Below are 15,228 nucleotides of genomic sequence, written 5' to 3'. Positions count from 1 at the left end.
TGCAGATATGCACAAGGAGAAAGAGCAGATCCACAAAACCAGGATCCCTGAACATGAACAGTTCAAGCCCATCTGTGAGACCTTCCTAAAATCACCAGCATTAAAAAATAATAACTAGTAAAACTTTGACAGATCTGCAATCACCTCAGTAAAATTGATGAATATTTGCACTGTTGATCTGGCAGAAGAAGTGTAAGAGCCCTCAGTAGCATGAAGTAATCTCACAGAGCTTCTGTGTACTCAGGATGAGTTTAAAATGCCCCTTTCACAGACATTTCCAGGCTTATGACAATCAAATGCAGTGTGTGCAGGGCCACAATGGGATCCAAGTATATGGAGGAAGTCTCTGCAAACCTCTGTCCCCATGGATGCATCACAGCAGACACCTTTAAGCAAATACACAGTGTTTGTATGACAAGCAATCTGCACCAAACAGAGGATTTACCTGTCCTGGATGTGCAGCTTCTGAAGCTCCTCAGCCACAGCCTGGGGCAGCATCTCGGGGGGCACCCGGCAGTGCCGCGCCCACCGCGCTGCCCCGCGCGCGTTGCAGTGCCGGAGCAGCGACTGCACCAGGTGTGCCTGCAGCCACCGGTTCTCCCCAACTGTGCTCTGCAAGGGCAGCAGGGGAGAGCACACTGTCAGTGCAACTTCCATCCCCCCCTTGTAAAAACCTTATTCCTTATATCTAGTCTGACTCTCCCCTATTTCAGTTCAAAACCATCAGCTCAAGTTCTGTCGCAATAGGTCCTGCTAAAAACTCTGTCCTCATCTTTTTTATTAGCCCCCTTTAAGTACTGAAATGTCTCCTTAAAGCCTTCTCCAGGTGAGGACCCCCAGCTCTCCCAGCCTGTCTCCAGAGCAGAGGGACTCCAGACCCTGGAGCATCTTTGGGATGGCTTTCTTAGGATAGACATTGGCTGTGTGTTCAGGGCAGATGGTGATGTGGAGTCTCCTCCATCCTTGGAAGTATTTGTAGGGATTGTTGTGATTGCCAGTCATCCATAGGTGACCATGGATGGGATTGCCAGTCATCCATACGGCAGGGAGGGCACATCAGCAAAGCTTTCCTGAGTGGTGTTCAGAGCCAGGAAAAGGCTGACATCCCCCTCCAGCCTCCTACCCCCAGTGCTGTGAGATGGGGGCTCCGGGACCCCCAGCACAAGGCACAGCCACGGGTCAGTCCAGGCTGGCAGCAGTGTCACCCTGCACTGGAACTCAGCTGGATGAAATATGCTATGTGAGTCCCACATCCAGCTGGGGTGAACAGTGATTGCATAAAGGAGTTCTTCCCTTTGTGTCTGTTCAAGGCCCCTGTGAAGGTGAGAACTGGATCATTGCTTTGGGACAAACGCACTCTCAGGTGTTGCTGTGTCACTCCCTGTGCTCACAACTGCAAACAGGGAGGGCACTTTAGGACATTTGCTGCTCCCAGCTGTTCCCTGAAGGAAGGGAAGTGCCTTGGCCCACTGCAGAGCCTGGGGACACCAGCACAAACGCACCCTGCCTGTGGTTCATGGCACAGTGCCCACCCTGGCAGGGGTCAGCAGCCACTTCCAAGGGGCAGTGACAGTCGATGACAGCTGGATGCACCAGAGCTCTTCTGCCTTGTCCACCTCTGAGAGGTGCAGGTGTAAGAGGAAATACAAAGACAGTAACACTGAGGGTCACACCAGCTCCATGGGGTGGGAGCTTCCCAGCCAGCCCACATGTGCTGCAAACATCCCAGAGCCCCCACAGCCACTTCTCCTCTCTGACCTAGTCATGGATATACCCTTGAAGTTAATATTGTCAAGAAAACTGCAAAAACAAGCTGAAACCCTACAGGGTGGCCCAGGACCTGTAGCTCTAGGACCGGCACTACAAACGAGAATTTCAGAGGAGTAAAATGCTCAGATCTGCACTGGAAGTCCATCCCCACCATCTGCCCTTTGCTGCCCACCCGCACTGCTCGGGGCCCCAGCCTGTTCCCAGGGAGGGCAGCACCTTGCTCCCTCTGCCCAGCGTGTAGGAACAGCTCCCAGCTGGGTGGGAGGCTGTGGCCGTGGGGCCTCATTCCTCACATTCCTTCAGTAACTAAAAGGTGAGAATCTGTCTTCAAAGCAGACACAGAGATCAGGAAACAAATCTGTTGATGGCCCCAAGGTAAAAAGGAAGGGAAACAGAAAGCCAAGGAGAAAAAAAGGATGACCCCCACCCAGAGGTGCAGAAGGGGGCAGAGGCTCAGAACAGCTTGGAGGGATCTGGCACCCCAGGTAGCAGCAGCCTGCTCACAAAAACTGCTGCCTCAGCACTCTGTCTGCACCCGGGAGACTGCCAAATGCCAAGGCACAGCTCTGCTCATGGATATGTGGAGGTACAGTTTTACTGCTGTTCCCAAGGGGCTGGGGGCACACCAGGAGCCCGGGGGAACAGGACAGGGGCCCAGCAGCTCCCCACGGGCTCAGGTACAGGAGGGAAGGGCAGGGCAGGGAAAGGACAGGACACATTCTTCTGCTCGTGCTTCTTGCCCGCTATGCTTCCCCCGGCCATGCCAGTCCTGACCTCTGTGCCTCTCTCCCCTCTCCCTTTGCCTTCTGTGACTGAGCTCAGACAAGCACTGAACACATGAGGAGGGGCTGAGTTAAACCCTCCTGCACATCTGCCAAGCCACTTCTCAGAGTCCTTCCCCAAAAGAACATATTTTCTTACTAACATTGCAGAGCAATTCCCTCTTCTTGCTCCCCCTGTGTCCATCCTATTGTCTTCCTGTCTTTTTTCTAAAACATGAACTCTTTGGTGTTGGAGCTCTCTTCAGTTCACCCCAAGTCAATTCTTAATAAATCTCATTGTGGCAGGTTTATTTCTGGAAATAATGAGGTGCAGATTTTTTAAAATATTATTTTAATGATAACAGATTTCTTCTTTCAACCAGAAAAAACAACTCTGTAAAGAAGGTTAATCTCTCCAGAGATATCCCATCTTGCATTCTGAAACAGAAAATAGCTTTGTTTCTCTTTTTACTGAAAAAAAAAAAAGAAAAAAACCAACATTGCTCCAAAGGGGGAAGGCTTCCACCGCAACAGCTCTGCAAGAGGCAAGAATGTGGAAACTTTGGCCCCAGAGATGTGGGCACAGATGCAGAGAGTAATGTTTCACCAGGGATGACATTTCATGTGCTTTGCTGTCAGTAAATGAACACTTCTCAAGAGGAAACTGGCACGGGTGCTCTGATCAACATCAGCAACACCTCCGAGCAGGAAAAGATTCTACAGAGTATGAGGCTTGTTTACATCCCTCTTGGAATTCTAGACATATCATACATTCTTTAATCCATAGGAACACACAGAAACCCCTGACACCAACAATAACCCATGATTAAAGCTTTCCACAGTGATGGCTACAGATTTCCTACCCGTAAATCCTGTTCTCACCACCAAGGCTTCACAAAGCTCACACCAACCACGCAGGGCAAGCTCAGCGATGTCCTGACCTTAACCCATCAACCATTTCTCCATTCATCCCAATAATTTTGAAACCAAATATCCAATATCTCCCTTAAAAATCACCCTATCCAACCCTAGATCAGTTTTATCTGTATGCGTTAAGCTGCATTTCAGTCCCAGCCAATTCTGCCCTTTGCCTCAACATCTTTTCCCAAAGAGGGACGTTATTCACACGACTGACATTGGCTATTTGCAGAGTCAGATTTTAATTTAACTTTTGAATGTCTTGGCCTATTTCCCCTGTTTTCAAGTGCTTCCAGAACCAACAAAACCCCCTCCTGCTAATGTAGAGAAAATGTCAAGGAGAATATTTTAAAGTCAGCAATTTTAAAAGGGGAAAAAGAAAGCCAGGCTTGAAAAGGACAAACCCCTGTCAGCAGTGGAAGGCACTGAGAGCACTGCTGAGTTCTGTGTGGTGTGGCAGGTACAGACACCTGTGCTTAAACACTCCCTGAACATGCCACTGTGGTACTGTCACTGCAACTTTATTGTATTTGTGCTCGAGGTTTCTTTTTCAAAGTTTCCATCATTTGTGCTGCATGGGGAGATGCTGCAGTGTCACCATCAGATGTCACTGAAGGGAACTCCTTGGAGCATAAGGGTGGAGCTGGGACCCTCAGAGCCAGCTCAGACGAGGGCCGCAGCCTTTTCCCTAACGGGAGGGGGATCTTGTCTTCTGGAGAGCCTACAGAGATCCTGGAACTGGGAATTCGGGCTGGAAGTGATCTTAAAGCCCATCTGGGTCCAACCCCCCTGCCATGGCAGGAACACCTTCCACTATCCCAGGTTGCTCCAAGTCCCATCCAACCTGGCCTTGGACACTTCAGGGATCCAGGGGCAGCTCAGCTGCTCTGCCCACCTCACAGGGAAGGATTTCTCCCTAATGTCTATTATAATCCTGCTCTCCTTCAGTGTAAGGCCATTTCCCTTTGTTTTGTCACTGTCTGCCCATGTAAAGTCCCTCTCCCTCTCTCCCATAAACCCCCCTCAAGTCTCAACAGGCTACAATAAGGTTTCTCTGGAGCTTCTCCTCCTTGGGCTGGACACCTCCAGCTCTACCAGGCTGGCTTCAGAGCACAGGGGCTCCAGACCATCTCTGTGGCCTCCTCTGGACTATCCAACAGGTCAATGCCTTTGTGGTGCTGAAGACCCCAGAGCTGGACACCGTGCTCCACATGGGGTGTCAGAAGGGCAGGGTGGAGAGGGGAATTCCTCTCCCTTGGATAAAGAGGCCAACTTTCCCTCCAGTCCGTCCTGAGCAAGGTTTCCTGTGAAAGCAGCAGTCACTCGGCCACCGCCACCACCCACAGCCAGAGCCTGAGAACACCCTGAGAACACGCTGCTTTCTCATCACTGGAGCTGCTCTCTCGCTCACAGGCACTGGGCACTAATTTATGAACTGGAGAAGAGCTAAATAGGCTCCATTGAGAGCCCCGCAGCCCGGTTTTCAGATAGCGATCAGTGCGTCAGTGCCGGAGCCACGCTCCCCAGCTCGGCAGCCATTACCACATCAATGGCGGGGAAGGGGCCCGATCCTCCTGCACAAAGCTGCGGCTCCCCGGGGCGGGCTCGGCTCCCCGGGGCACGTTCGCACCACTCCTCCTGCTTGGCGAATCCGGACACTCGGCTTCCGGGCCGCCGGGGCCTCTTCCAAAGGCAATTCAGAGGAGTCTAACTTAGGATATCACTGGCAGGGATCAAGGCAAACTCTTAAAGTCAGTTTGCCTCTGAACTGGGGCTCCTCACAGGGAGCTGATGGTTCTGGGCAACCTGGAGGAAGCTGCTGGTTTGTGGTGAGCAGCTGAACAATATTGTGTGACAGGATGCATCTGCTCCATGTTCCTGTGTGCCTCACACAACCACGGCCAAGTGGCAGCCCCAAGAGTCACACCACACAGCTTCTCTGGTAAAGCTCACCCCCACAGGGGCTTTAAAGGTCCCTTCCAACCCAAACCGTGCTGGGATCCCATGAGATGGTCACTGGGTTGAAGGACATGGGGAGGCTGAGGGAGCAGGGCTTGTTCAGCATAGGGAAGTCCTGGCTGGATGTAGGGGAATATAATCCCCTTTTCAGTTTTAGCAGGAGGCACCATAGAAGATGGAGTCAGATCCTCATAGAAATTCCAACCAGGCCGAAAAGTAAAAAAATGAGACAGTGAGAGTGGCTAAGCACTGCAACAGGCCCAGCAGGGCAGTGGAACCAGGCAGGGCACGGCAACACCTTGTCCCACAAAGCTGGCCCTGGTCTGAGCAGGAGGGCAGAGATGAACTCTGAGAAGAGCTAATTTCAAACTGAAATGAGGCTCTGATTGTGTGATTAGCAGTGCCCTGCATTCCCCAGGCTCCTCCCCACACAAACGGGCAGCTTCTTGCAGCAACTGCTGCTTTCATGTCCCAGGCACCTCCCGGGCGAAGAACACCCAAGATCTCATTTACCCAAAATACAGGATGGTCCTGATCATACTCAACAATACTACACAGAGATCCAAATACATTTCCTGCACTGGGATGCCTTCCAAATTTTTGTCAGGCAGCCCCTGAGGGAAGTAATTCATTTTCAACAGATGAAGTCATTGTGTCTCCAAAATCTGCTCTGGCTGCCACAGATGTGAGCAGGTACAGAGCAGAAGGAAAGAACCAATGCGGCTTTCAGAGGCAGATCTGGAGAGAGAGTATTTTCAAAAACACATGAGCAAGAAGTTGAGACCATTTCCTTCAGCACATTGCTGGATATCCTCCATGGGCCTTCACGCAGCTTGCAGAGCCACGGAACAGATGAACCTGCTGCTGGCAGCAGCTCCACAGCACGGGGCATGGACTCTTCCCTCCACAGAGGTGAAAAGCTCCAAACAGGAGTTTCACTGAAGTGAATCTGGCATGATCATTCCCAGATTTCACTTCAGTAGCTTCAGTAGTGGATAGTAATGTTAATTGGCTGGACAAAGCACAAACCCAAACAGAAATAGAGGACTGTGGAATGTCCTGAGCTGGAAGGAACCCACAAGAACCAGACAGTCCAACTCCTGTCCCTGCCCAGACACCCCAACAACCCCACCCTGGGCATCCCTGGCAGCGCTGTCCAAAGGCTCCTGGAGCTCTGGCAGCCTCGGGGCCGTGCCCAGCACCCTCTGGGGGAAGAACCTTTCCTGATATCCATCCAAAAACTCCCCAATAGACATTTAACAGGTTTAAGAGGGAAGGGCAATACTGTACAGGGACATTGCTCCCATGTGCCCAAGGAACCATCTGGCACAGAATCCCCCAGACACTTCAGGACAGGATTCTGGATAAAGAGGACACCACGGTACATCTGTGAGATAGCAAAGCTCATCCTGATTCTGGATCCCACTCCCCACTGACTGAAAATGCTCTCCTAGAAAATCAGCTCTTACAGCCCATTTGGCCACTGCTACTGCAGAGAAGGTTTCAGAGAAGGGATCTTGTCCCATTGCTCCTGTCACTGCAGACTTCAGACAGATCCCCGGAGGAAGGCAGCCTGAGGCTGTGCTGGGACCAGTCAGCAGTGCCACTTGTCTTTGGGGCCACTGATCAATTCCTGGTCCTGTTCAGCAGTGTCAGCATAGCCTGACACTGTGGGCACTTTCCCAGATCATAACCTCTTATTTTAGCCCACAATTATCTCATTTTCCTCAATTACATCCCACAACTCCAGGTATGCTGATACACAAAATCACAACTCACCTGCAATACTTGTTATCCCCTCCACTTAGCTGGTCAGGGAATGGCACAGGTGTAGCTCTGCAATGAGCTGTACTATCCAACTAACCCCACTAAAATAACCTTTGTTTGAAGAGAAGAGTAACTGCATGACATCCATAACCCACCAAAATACAATTACATAGCAAATAGACTAAGGTAACTTTACCCTACTTGCTTTTTCAGATATAATTTCTTTTCCCTTCTCTTCTGTGTGAACTCTGTCCTGAGGATCTGTGCTTCCTCCCAAAATCTCTTTCTCACAACCACTGCAGAGGCACCTTCTGAATTCTAACCTAACCCTGGCCCCAGAGCTGTTGAATATTATTCATCCTAGGGATCAGTAGAGGACCAAGGACTTGGTCTGAATACAGAAGCCACAGATTTTTGATATGCTTCCAGGTTTCTCACACCTCGGTCCCATGATGGCAGGCTGGAGATATTTTCTGGGAGCACTCCAGCACTTGGCAAGACTGAAGATGAATGAGGATGGGGAAATTGGCCAAACTCTTTCAGAGCAGAGTACTGTGTTACTTATCACAGTAGATGCTTTGTCTAAGCCCAATGACACAGTGCATTGAAGACAAACTGGCAACCCTTATCTTGCCAGTGTATTTTGAAGTAGCATTTATCTCCCTGCCTTTTGTCATCGTGTCACACACACACACACACACACACACACACACACGAATGAAGTGTCATGGGACCATCCTGCTCTCCAGTTTAAGGAAGTGGAGGCTCCCACTGTGTACTGGGTGACCTGCACTGCTGCTGAGCATCCCTGAGCCAGAGCCTACTGTCACCAAACATCCTTTCTCTGGGCTTTCCAGCCTCAGAAGGTTTTTACAATCTAGGCACTTCCATAAATGTTCTACAGAAGTCACCATGCCAGAACTCTCCTCTGGTTTCTATCCTGGAGCACGGAGACTTGCACAAGGAAAATACAGCTCTCTGCTAAGCTCTGGGGCTGCCTGAAGGGTGCATATCCAATCTGAGCACTCCAAATTCCAGCTTAGCAGCGGTGTGTGACATCGACGTGTGCTACAGAATCTGTCTGCAGGAATTCCACAGAGTCAGGAATTCCATGTGCTGCCAGAGCTGGGCCCACTGTGGGGACAGGAACAGGGCCCTGCAGCTCCACATCACTGCAGGGCTACCAGAGCTGCAGGTGTGTGAGGGAGTGAAACCGCTGCCTCTGTGCTTCTGCTGGGACCTGAACTCACAGGGCGAGTATTTTCAAAAAACACGGAGTTCACTCACCTGCTTGTGGGGATGTGCGTGAGCCAAGGTCACTCCAACACTGCTCGGTTGGTTTGGAGCCCTGGCATTAACCCTAACGAGCTAATCCAGTGTGCACTTACCCACCAATAACTCCAGTAAGTGTTCCCTGGTCACATAGATCATGAGAGTACATAGACTCCATTTAGGAAAAAAAAGTCTCCTCTTTTCTATTTAGGAAAGCCTTCAAAGTAAATAAGCAAAAATCCTGACAATGGAAATACTTGCTCAGGAGCACAAACTCTTCCCATCATTAGTGTATGGAAAAGAGATGCCCACGGGACAAACATAAGTTACCACTGATTTCTGTTTTGCCATGCCCAAACCTCCCTGGCGCAAAGCCAAAGCAATAATCAGTATCTGTGCAAGATCTTTCCCAAAAGCAAAGCTTGGCAGTTGATTTTTCTCTGCTTTAATCTCTTTTGCTACACTTTAGCTCCTGGTGGTTTTTGTTCTGAAGGAGAAATGCTTGAGAGGGTTGACTGAATGAACTCTGAAATTCACACCCTGGCAAATTGGACTGATTTCCTAAATCCATAATTACAACATTCCTCAGAGATATGCATTCTTTCAGAGTGAACAAGGGAAGATTAGTTTCCTGTTTCTTCCCATTTACATGACTTCTCCGTCAAGAGGAACTTTTTTGTTTCTAAACAATCCTCTGTTTATGTGGTTCTCTTCTTGGCAGGGAACTGGGGAACTAATCTTGCCTAAAAGTAGAATACAGCCAAACTATCAATTGCCAGCAGCCTGATTATCTGTGTGCAAGGCAGCTGATTTGCACAGGCTTTAGAAGCCAATATCTATCAGTGAGCACTCAGACAGGGACCGATCGATTACAGAGGATTTAAATAATCTGGGATGATTATTGAATGGCTGGATCATTTTACTGCTGGCTGGGTAAGGAGGGCAGAGAGGGTCTGTGTGTGTGTGAAGGCTGAAAACTGAGTGACACTGGGCAAACAGAGCCCCCACACCTGCACAGCCCCAGCTCACAGCAGCTCCCGCGGGGCGAGGGCATCGTGGGGCTCCTGCATGGAGCTGCAGGTAAGAACTGGCTCCCACCTGCAAACAGAGTACATGCAGAGCCCTTGTCTGCCTTGGTTTTTATCAGTGAATCCATCCCTCCTTCTGTGCTACCCTGGGAAACAGGAAAGCTCCATGTCCCATCTTCTCCCCTGCCTTTCCCTATTTGGCTGCACAGGCCAGTGTCAGGGCTCTTGACAGGGCTCCCTTGGTCCTGGAGCAAAAGGAACATGAGGAGTTGCTTGTTTGAAGTGAGTCTGTCCTCATTTTTACTCTGTGGAGTACAAACAGGAGTTGGGGTTGTTCATCTTGGAGAAGAGAAGGCTCTGGGAAGACCTTGTTATGGCCCTTTGGTACCTGAAGGGAGCTTATAGAAAGGACAGAGTGACTTTAAACAGAGGCAGTGAGAGGGTGAGGGGGAACAGTTTTACCTGACAGAAGGAAGATTTTTATTAGATATAAGGGAGAAATTCTTCCCTGTGCTGCCCCTGGATCCCTGGAAGTGTCCAAGGGCAGGTTGGACGGGGCCAGTGGGAAGGTGTCCCTGTCCATGGCAAGGAGGTTTGAACAAGATAATTTTTTAAGTCCCTTCTAACTCAAACCAGTCTGGGATTCCATGATTTCTACCCTGTATTGCTGCAGTTTGCAGTCACTAGCAGGTATCCGGGACACCATTCCTGATGTTGATTTTAAGGACCTGGTATGTTCCACATGTTCCTATAAGGTTTTACATGATCATCATTCCTGTATAGTTTCGTACTCCTAGGATGCTTTTCCCACTTGGCAGAACTAAACCTCCCCCAGCACACCCCAGTGGAGTTGAACAGCTCACTGATGCTCTTAACTCCTTAATCTAACCCTGACCTCTCAACCTACAGCCATAAGCCAATTAGCTCTTTTTTATACCATACCAAATCTCCTTCTGATGAAGCTGTGCTGCCGAGTGAATGCCTGCTAGTGACAGAAATGTAATTACAGTGCTTAGCAGCACGCTGGCCTGGCTGGTGGCAGGGGGCTAAGGTCAGAATGTATCTCTAACACACCAAAACAATTTAAAGGAGATTTTTTCTCCCCAGTGTGTTCTCTCCAGTTTCCTCTCTTCACTCTCCAGTACTTAATTAGTTTGCATATTAAGGCTATTTGGCCATCAACTTTAAGACTGAAGTCCTGGACTTTCCAAGCATCCCTTGCCAATGTCTCCCTGAAGCAGAATCGACACCCAGCTCTGTCAATCCCCAGCTTGGCCCTGTAGATCCACACTTCAATAAATGGGGGCTGATTTTCTAAAGTTATTGGACAAACACATCTTACATCACTCCAGAGAAATTTTAGCTGACTTTTAGAATTATTTGGACATTTTTGACAATTTGGTAGATTGGACAGCAAATTATGGCAGTTTTTCTTGGCTTCTTTGTACCTACTGTAATATTACACCAGAATTCATCAGTGTCTTTGTGTTTAACCACAATTTATTTATCTAGCAATGGCTGGATTTGTTATAAATAAAACTACTACAATTACAGTAGACACACCAGCCCTCCAGGTCTTAGAGAGAATTAACACAGCCTAAGCCATGCAGGAAGTAGTTGGAAGTGTTTACATTTAACTGTACACGTCATCCTTTGACAGACTCTTCCTTAGCTGGGGAGGCACAGAATATGCTGCATGTTTGGGTTTTCCTGTGTGCTGCTCCCACAGCAGCTGGGGGTTTGTTCAATGCAAAGCTCCCATTTCTTTTAGCCCAGCAGTGCAGACCTCATTCGTACAGGTGCACATTTGCCCGCTCTCTCCCAAGAGCAGAACGCAGCTGCAGAACTGAATCACAGTCATGGAATCAGAATATCCTGAGCTGGAAGGGAACCACAAGGATCATTGAGTCCAGCTCCTGGAATTACGGGATGCTGCTCCTGAGATGGTCACAGACAGCCTGTTCTCTGCACCAGCCCCATCAGTCATCCCTTTGCTTTCCAGTAACTGGTGTTATTTCAGCTTCCAATCAATATATGACCCCATGACAAACTGAAAAATGGAAGGAGATCGATATTTTGCCTCCCACTTTTCCTCCTACCACAAACTCCAGTTTGTCCATGGTTTAATATTCCCTTTTAACCAAATTGTGGCTGTGTGCTCTCCCCAGAGACCTCCAACAAGAATAGTGAATCGAGAGAAAATGGCACAGGGAAAAAGCAGAATGAGTGTCAAAGCACTGTCACCCCCAATGAGCTCCTGCCAGTCCCTGAACAGGGGACAAAATGCAGGGAGAGGAATAGAAGGAGAAATGGGAGCTACAAGTGGACACTGGGGGAAGAAAGGCTGCCAGTTCTGACCCTAAACAAAGCAATTCCCCCAGTCCTGACTTCCCAAGAGAGACAGCAGACCTGAAACCTGTCACTAGTCCAGGTGTAGACACCAGCTGTTCTGCAAAAAGGAAAAAGCAAAGAAAAATCAAACTTTCTCTTTTCTGCAATGGCAGCTGCTAGGGAGCTGCTTAAAGCTGTGTAAAGATAAATGCAATTCTTTTGCAGATGGTTGAACTGGCAGATTGCAGGCAAAACCAGAGCGGGAGCAGCTCCTGCATATTCACACACACCCCCATCCTGGGAGCTGCTGGGCTCCAGTGGCTCAGCACCTCGGCACAAGCACCACGTGCAGCACCACGGGTGGGACCATGAACATTTATTCCAGCTGATGATTCCTCCCTGAGACTTCTAAGGCCAGAAGGAACAAAACAATCATCTACTGGTTTGATTTCCTGCTAAAGAAGTCCATAAGTACTAACAGGGGACTCCACACGTTGGCTGGTTAAACTCATTCAGGTTTCCACCCTCCAGGAAAAGAGCCAGTCTGGGCTTGACATTGGAGTGATGAAAGCCATCCCAGCCCTGAATAAACACTTCACTCCAACCAGAGGGAGAGAGGATTTTGTATGCAGCCTTACACTGAGAGCCATGTCACTTATTGATCACCTCCAGAGCATTGCTCCCATCTGCACAGCACACACTGCTCCATTCCCTGGGGATATTCCATTCCTCACACTGCAGAGATGTTGCTGTACTCAGAGCAGTTGAAAAGTCTCCTTCAGCTCAAGGGTTCCAGGGAAGAATAGGGGATGTAGGTATTTGCAAAGTGGCCTTTTTGACTTCTTGTCCTTATTCAAGACTTCCCAGGAATCCTGGCCAGGTGTTCTGGCCACAAAAAAACCTTTGAAAAAATAAATGGCATTCTACCCTTTAAAAATTCCCTCCTTGAGTGTAAGAGCTTTTACATTTTATTCCAGAGGTAGCTGTGTTTTAATTGAAGTCAAAATGGTTCTGTACAGAAAGAAACTTGGCATCAGCCACTGCCATTTAGAAATTAATTTGTCAAATAAATAAGATTACATCAACTCCTTGCTGCAGTGTAAGGTAATTTACACCTTTTAGGTACCAGGAATTGTCAATGTTTTTCCAATGTATAACACAGAAAGAAGGGCAGATTTCTGAATATTGTCTGTAAGCAGCATAACAACCCATGAACTGTAGTGGAACTGGAGTTCTGCATTTCCTAGGAATTACCAGCATCTGACCCCTACTCACCCAGAAAAGGAGCTGGCACAGTGCTTGATTTTCATGGTCAGAAATTTTAAAATAAATAAGTTATCTCACTGTCCCAGCTGGAGGAGGACAGAGATCAGCTGCAGGCTCTCCCTGAGCAGAGCATGGGAACAGCTGCCCCCAGAGCCCAGCTCTGCACCCTCACAAGCCCAGCAGAGGCTGCAGGATTGGGGCCTGAGGAAAATGAGGGCCCTTTTCTGGGACGTGCATCCCTGCACCCTCCTCTCAAAGCACACACCAAGGTCAGAGTGGTCTCAGTCAGTGCAGAATCAGAGAACTGTGGAATGATTCAGGCAGAAAAAGCCCTCTAAGATCATCAAGTCCAACCATCAGCCCAGTACCAACCACATTCACCACCAAGCCACATCCCCAAGTGCCACATTCACACATTTTTTGAACACTTCCAGGGATGGTGACCCCATCATTGCCCTGGGCAGCCCATTTCAGTGCTTCACAGCCCTTTCCATGATTTTTTTTCATGGGGGCACTGGCTCTGTGCCAGGCTCAAACCATGACATTTTTTGGTTCCCTGACCGGGAATCGAATCACGGGAGAATGATGAGATAAAGCTGTGAGATGAGACCAAGAAGAATAAGGAAAGCATGTACTAAGTTAAGGTAGATAGATAGTCATAGTGAATTTAAGGTATTGTTGTGTAGAAGTGTTTTGTAATTTTGTTGATAATTTTAGAAAGTGTATTCTCGGAAGGTGAAGGGTGGAGTGTCATGGTTTGACCAGGAAGAAGTGGGAATTCTGGGAAGCTGTGGTCAAACCAATGAAGGTTTTGGGTTTCATACTGACACCTGGTGTAGCCAGTGGGGTTTGGACACACCTCCGAGAATACACAGGGGTTAAAAGCAGGGCACTGCCCTGGCACTTCCTCTTTGGACCTCGTCGGGCGAGGAGTTCAGATCTCTCCCCCGCCCGGCCCGCTGCTGCTGGGCGGGGGAGGGGCCAGCCATGCGGTAAGGCCTGGGGCCTGGACAGAGGGGGCTTCGGGGGGGGCTCCAAGGATGGAAGGGTGGGGGAGCCCCAAGAGACATCGAGCCCTCGGGCAGCCAGCCCCCCCCTCCCCTCCCCCCAGGAGAGCAGCCAGCGAGAAGGGGGAGGAAGACTGCCCGGCCGCAGCGGCAGCGTGTGGGCAGCGTGCGTGGGAGCCGTTCCCGTGGGAGCCGTTCCGGGACCGACAGACAGAGACTGAAAACTTTTAACCCTTCCTTTCATGATTAGAGCCTTGCAAAAATGCTAATCCTCCTCGAAGCTGAATAAGAAGGGAGATAAGAGATGAGATGTGGAGATGATTGGATGGGGAGAGATGATTTGGAGTGGCCTTTTGGCTGGACTTTTTCTTGTAGCCATGGACTCAGTTGTTCCTGTGACACAGACTGCATTTAGGGGGAGGCAGTGCCTCAAAACCAGGAGGGTTCATTTGTGAGGACCCCCCGGCCCCAGGGGGTTGGAAAAATATGGGGGGGACAGTTGTCCCAAAAGCAGAGACTGTGCCTTTTTGGAGTGAGACAAGGCATCCTTGAAAGACCACCCTAAAAGCAGCTCTGGCCATGTCTCGGTGGTGAGAGCACTGAGCATGGAAGGAACATGTCACAAGCGGCAAATGGGCTTTCCGGGCGGTGCCGAAGTGACAAGGAAGCACACGAGGGTCTCAGTGTGTCTCCACGAGAAGCCTATGGAACGAGAAGGACTCCTTTTCCTCTTCATGAACTGATGTTTGAGTATACTAAAGTGTCGTGCCGGGCTGGGCAGTTGTTTTGAGAGAATGTATTGGATTGGGAAAGTCAGGTGGTGGGGGAGGAGGAAAATGGTTTTTTTTGTAAGGTTTTCAATTCTTTTCCTTTTCTTCCTTATAGCCTTTCCCTATTTTTCCTGTAGTTTTAGGTAATAAAGTGGTCTTTATGTTTAAGTTAGAGCCTGTTTTGCTTATTCCTGGTCACATCTCACAGCAGACACCAGGGTGAGGCATTTTCATGGGGGCACTGGCTCTGTGCCAGGCTCAAACCATGACACCCTAGTATTTAATCTGGACATTCTCTAGTGCATTTTGAGGCTGTTTCCTCTCATCCTGAACAAAAGGCCCCTGCTCCCCAGGAGCACTCACTGAACAAGGGACATCT

The 15,228-nt window shown here is 49.3% G+C and overlaps 1 protein-coding gene across 4 annotated transcripts in view; it reads right to left on the bottom strand.

Moving 5' to 3' along the window:
* The window catches only part of EXD3 (exonuclease 3'-5' domain containing 3), a 253,697-nt gene that overhangs the window by 133,692 nt on the left and 104,777 nt on the right, over positions 1–15,228 (bottom strand). For all 4 annotated transcript variants that reach the window (XM_064727600.1, XM_064727599.1, XM_064727602.1 and 1 more), the window contains one exon: positions 446–612. In XM_064727600.1, coding sequence (XP_064583670.1) covers positions 446–612 — 167 coding nt within the window. The remainder of the gene's footprint in view (positions 1–445; positions 613–15,228) is intronic.

This window comes from Zonotrichia leucophrys, chromosome 17 (assembly GCF_028769735.1).
Source record: "Zonotrichia leucophrys gambelii isolate GWCS_2022_RI chromosome 17, RI_Zleu_2.0, whole genome shotgun sequence".
Classification (NCBI taxonomy): Eukaryota; Metazoa; Chordata; class Aves; order Passeriformes; family Passerellidae; genus Zonotrichia; species Zonotrichia leucophrys.
The sequence above is the reverse complement of the archived record's forward strand: the minus strand, read 5'-3'. Positions and strand labels throughout refer to the sequence as shown.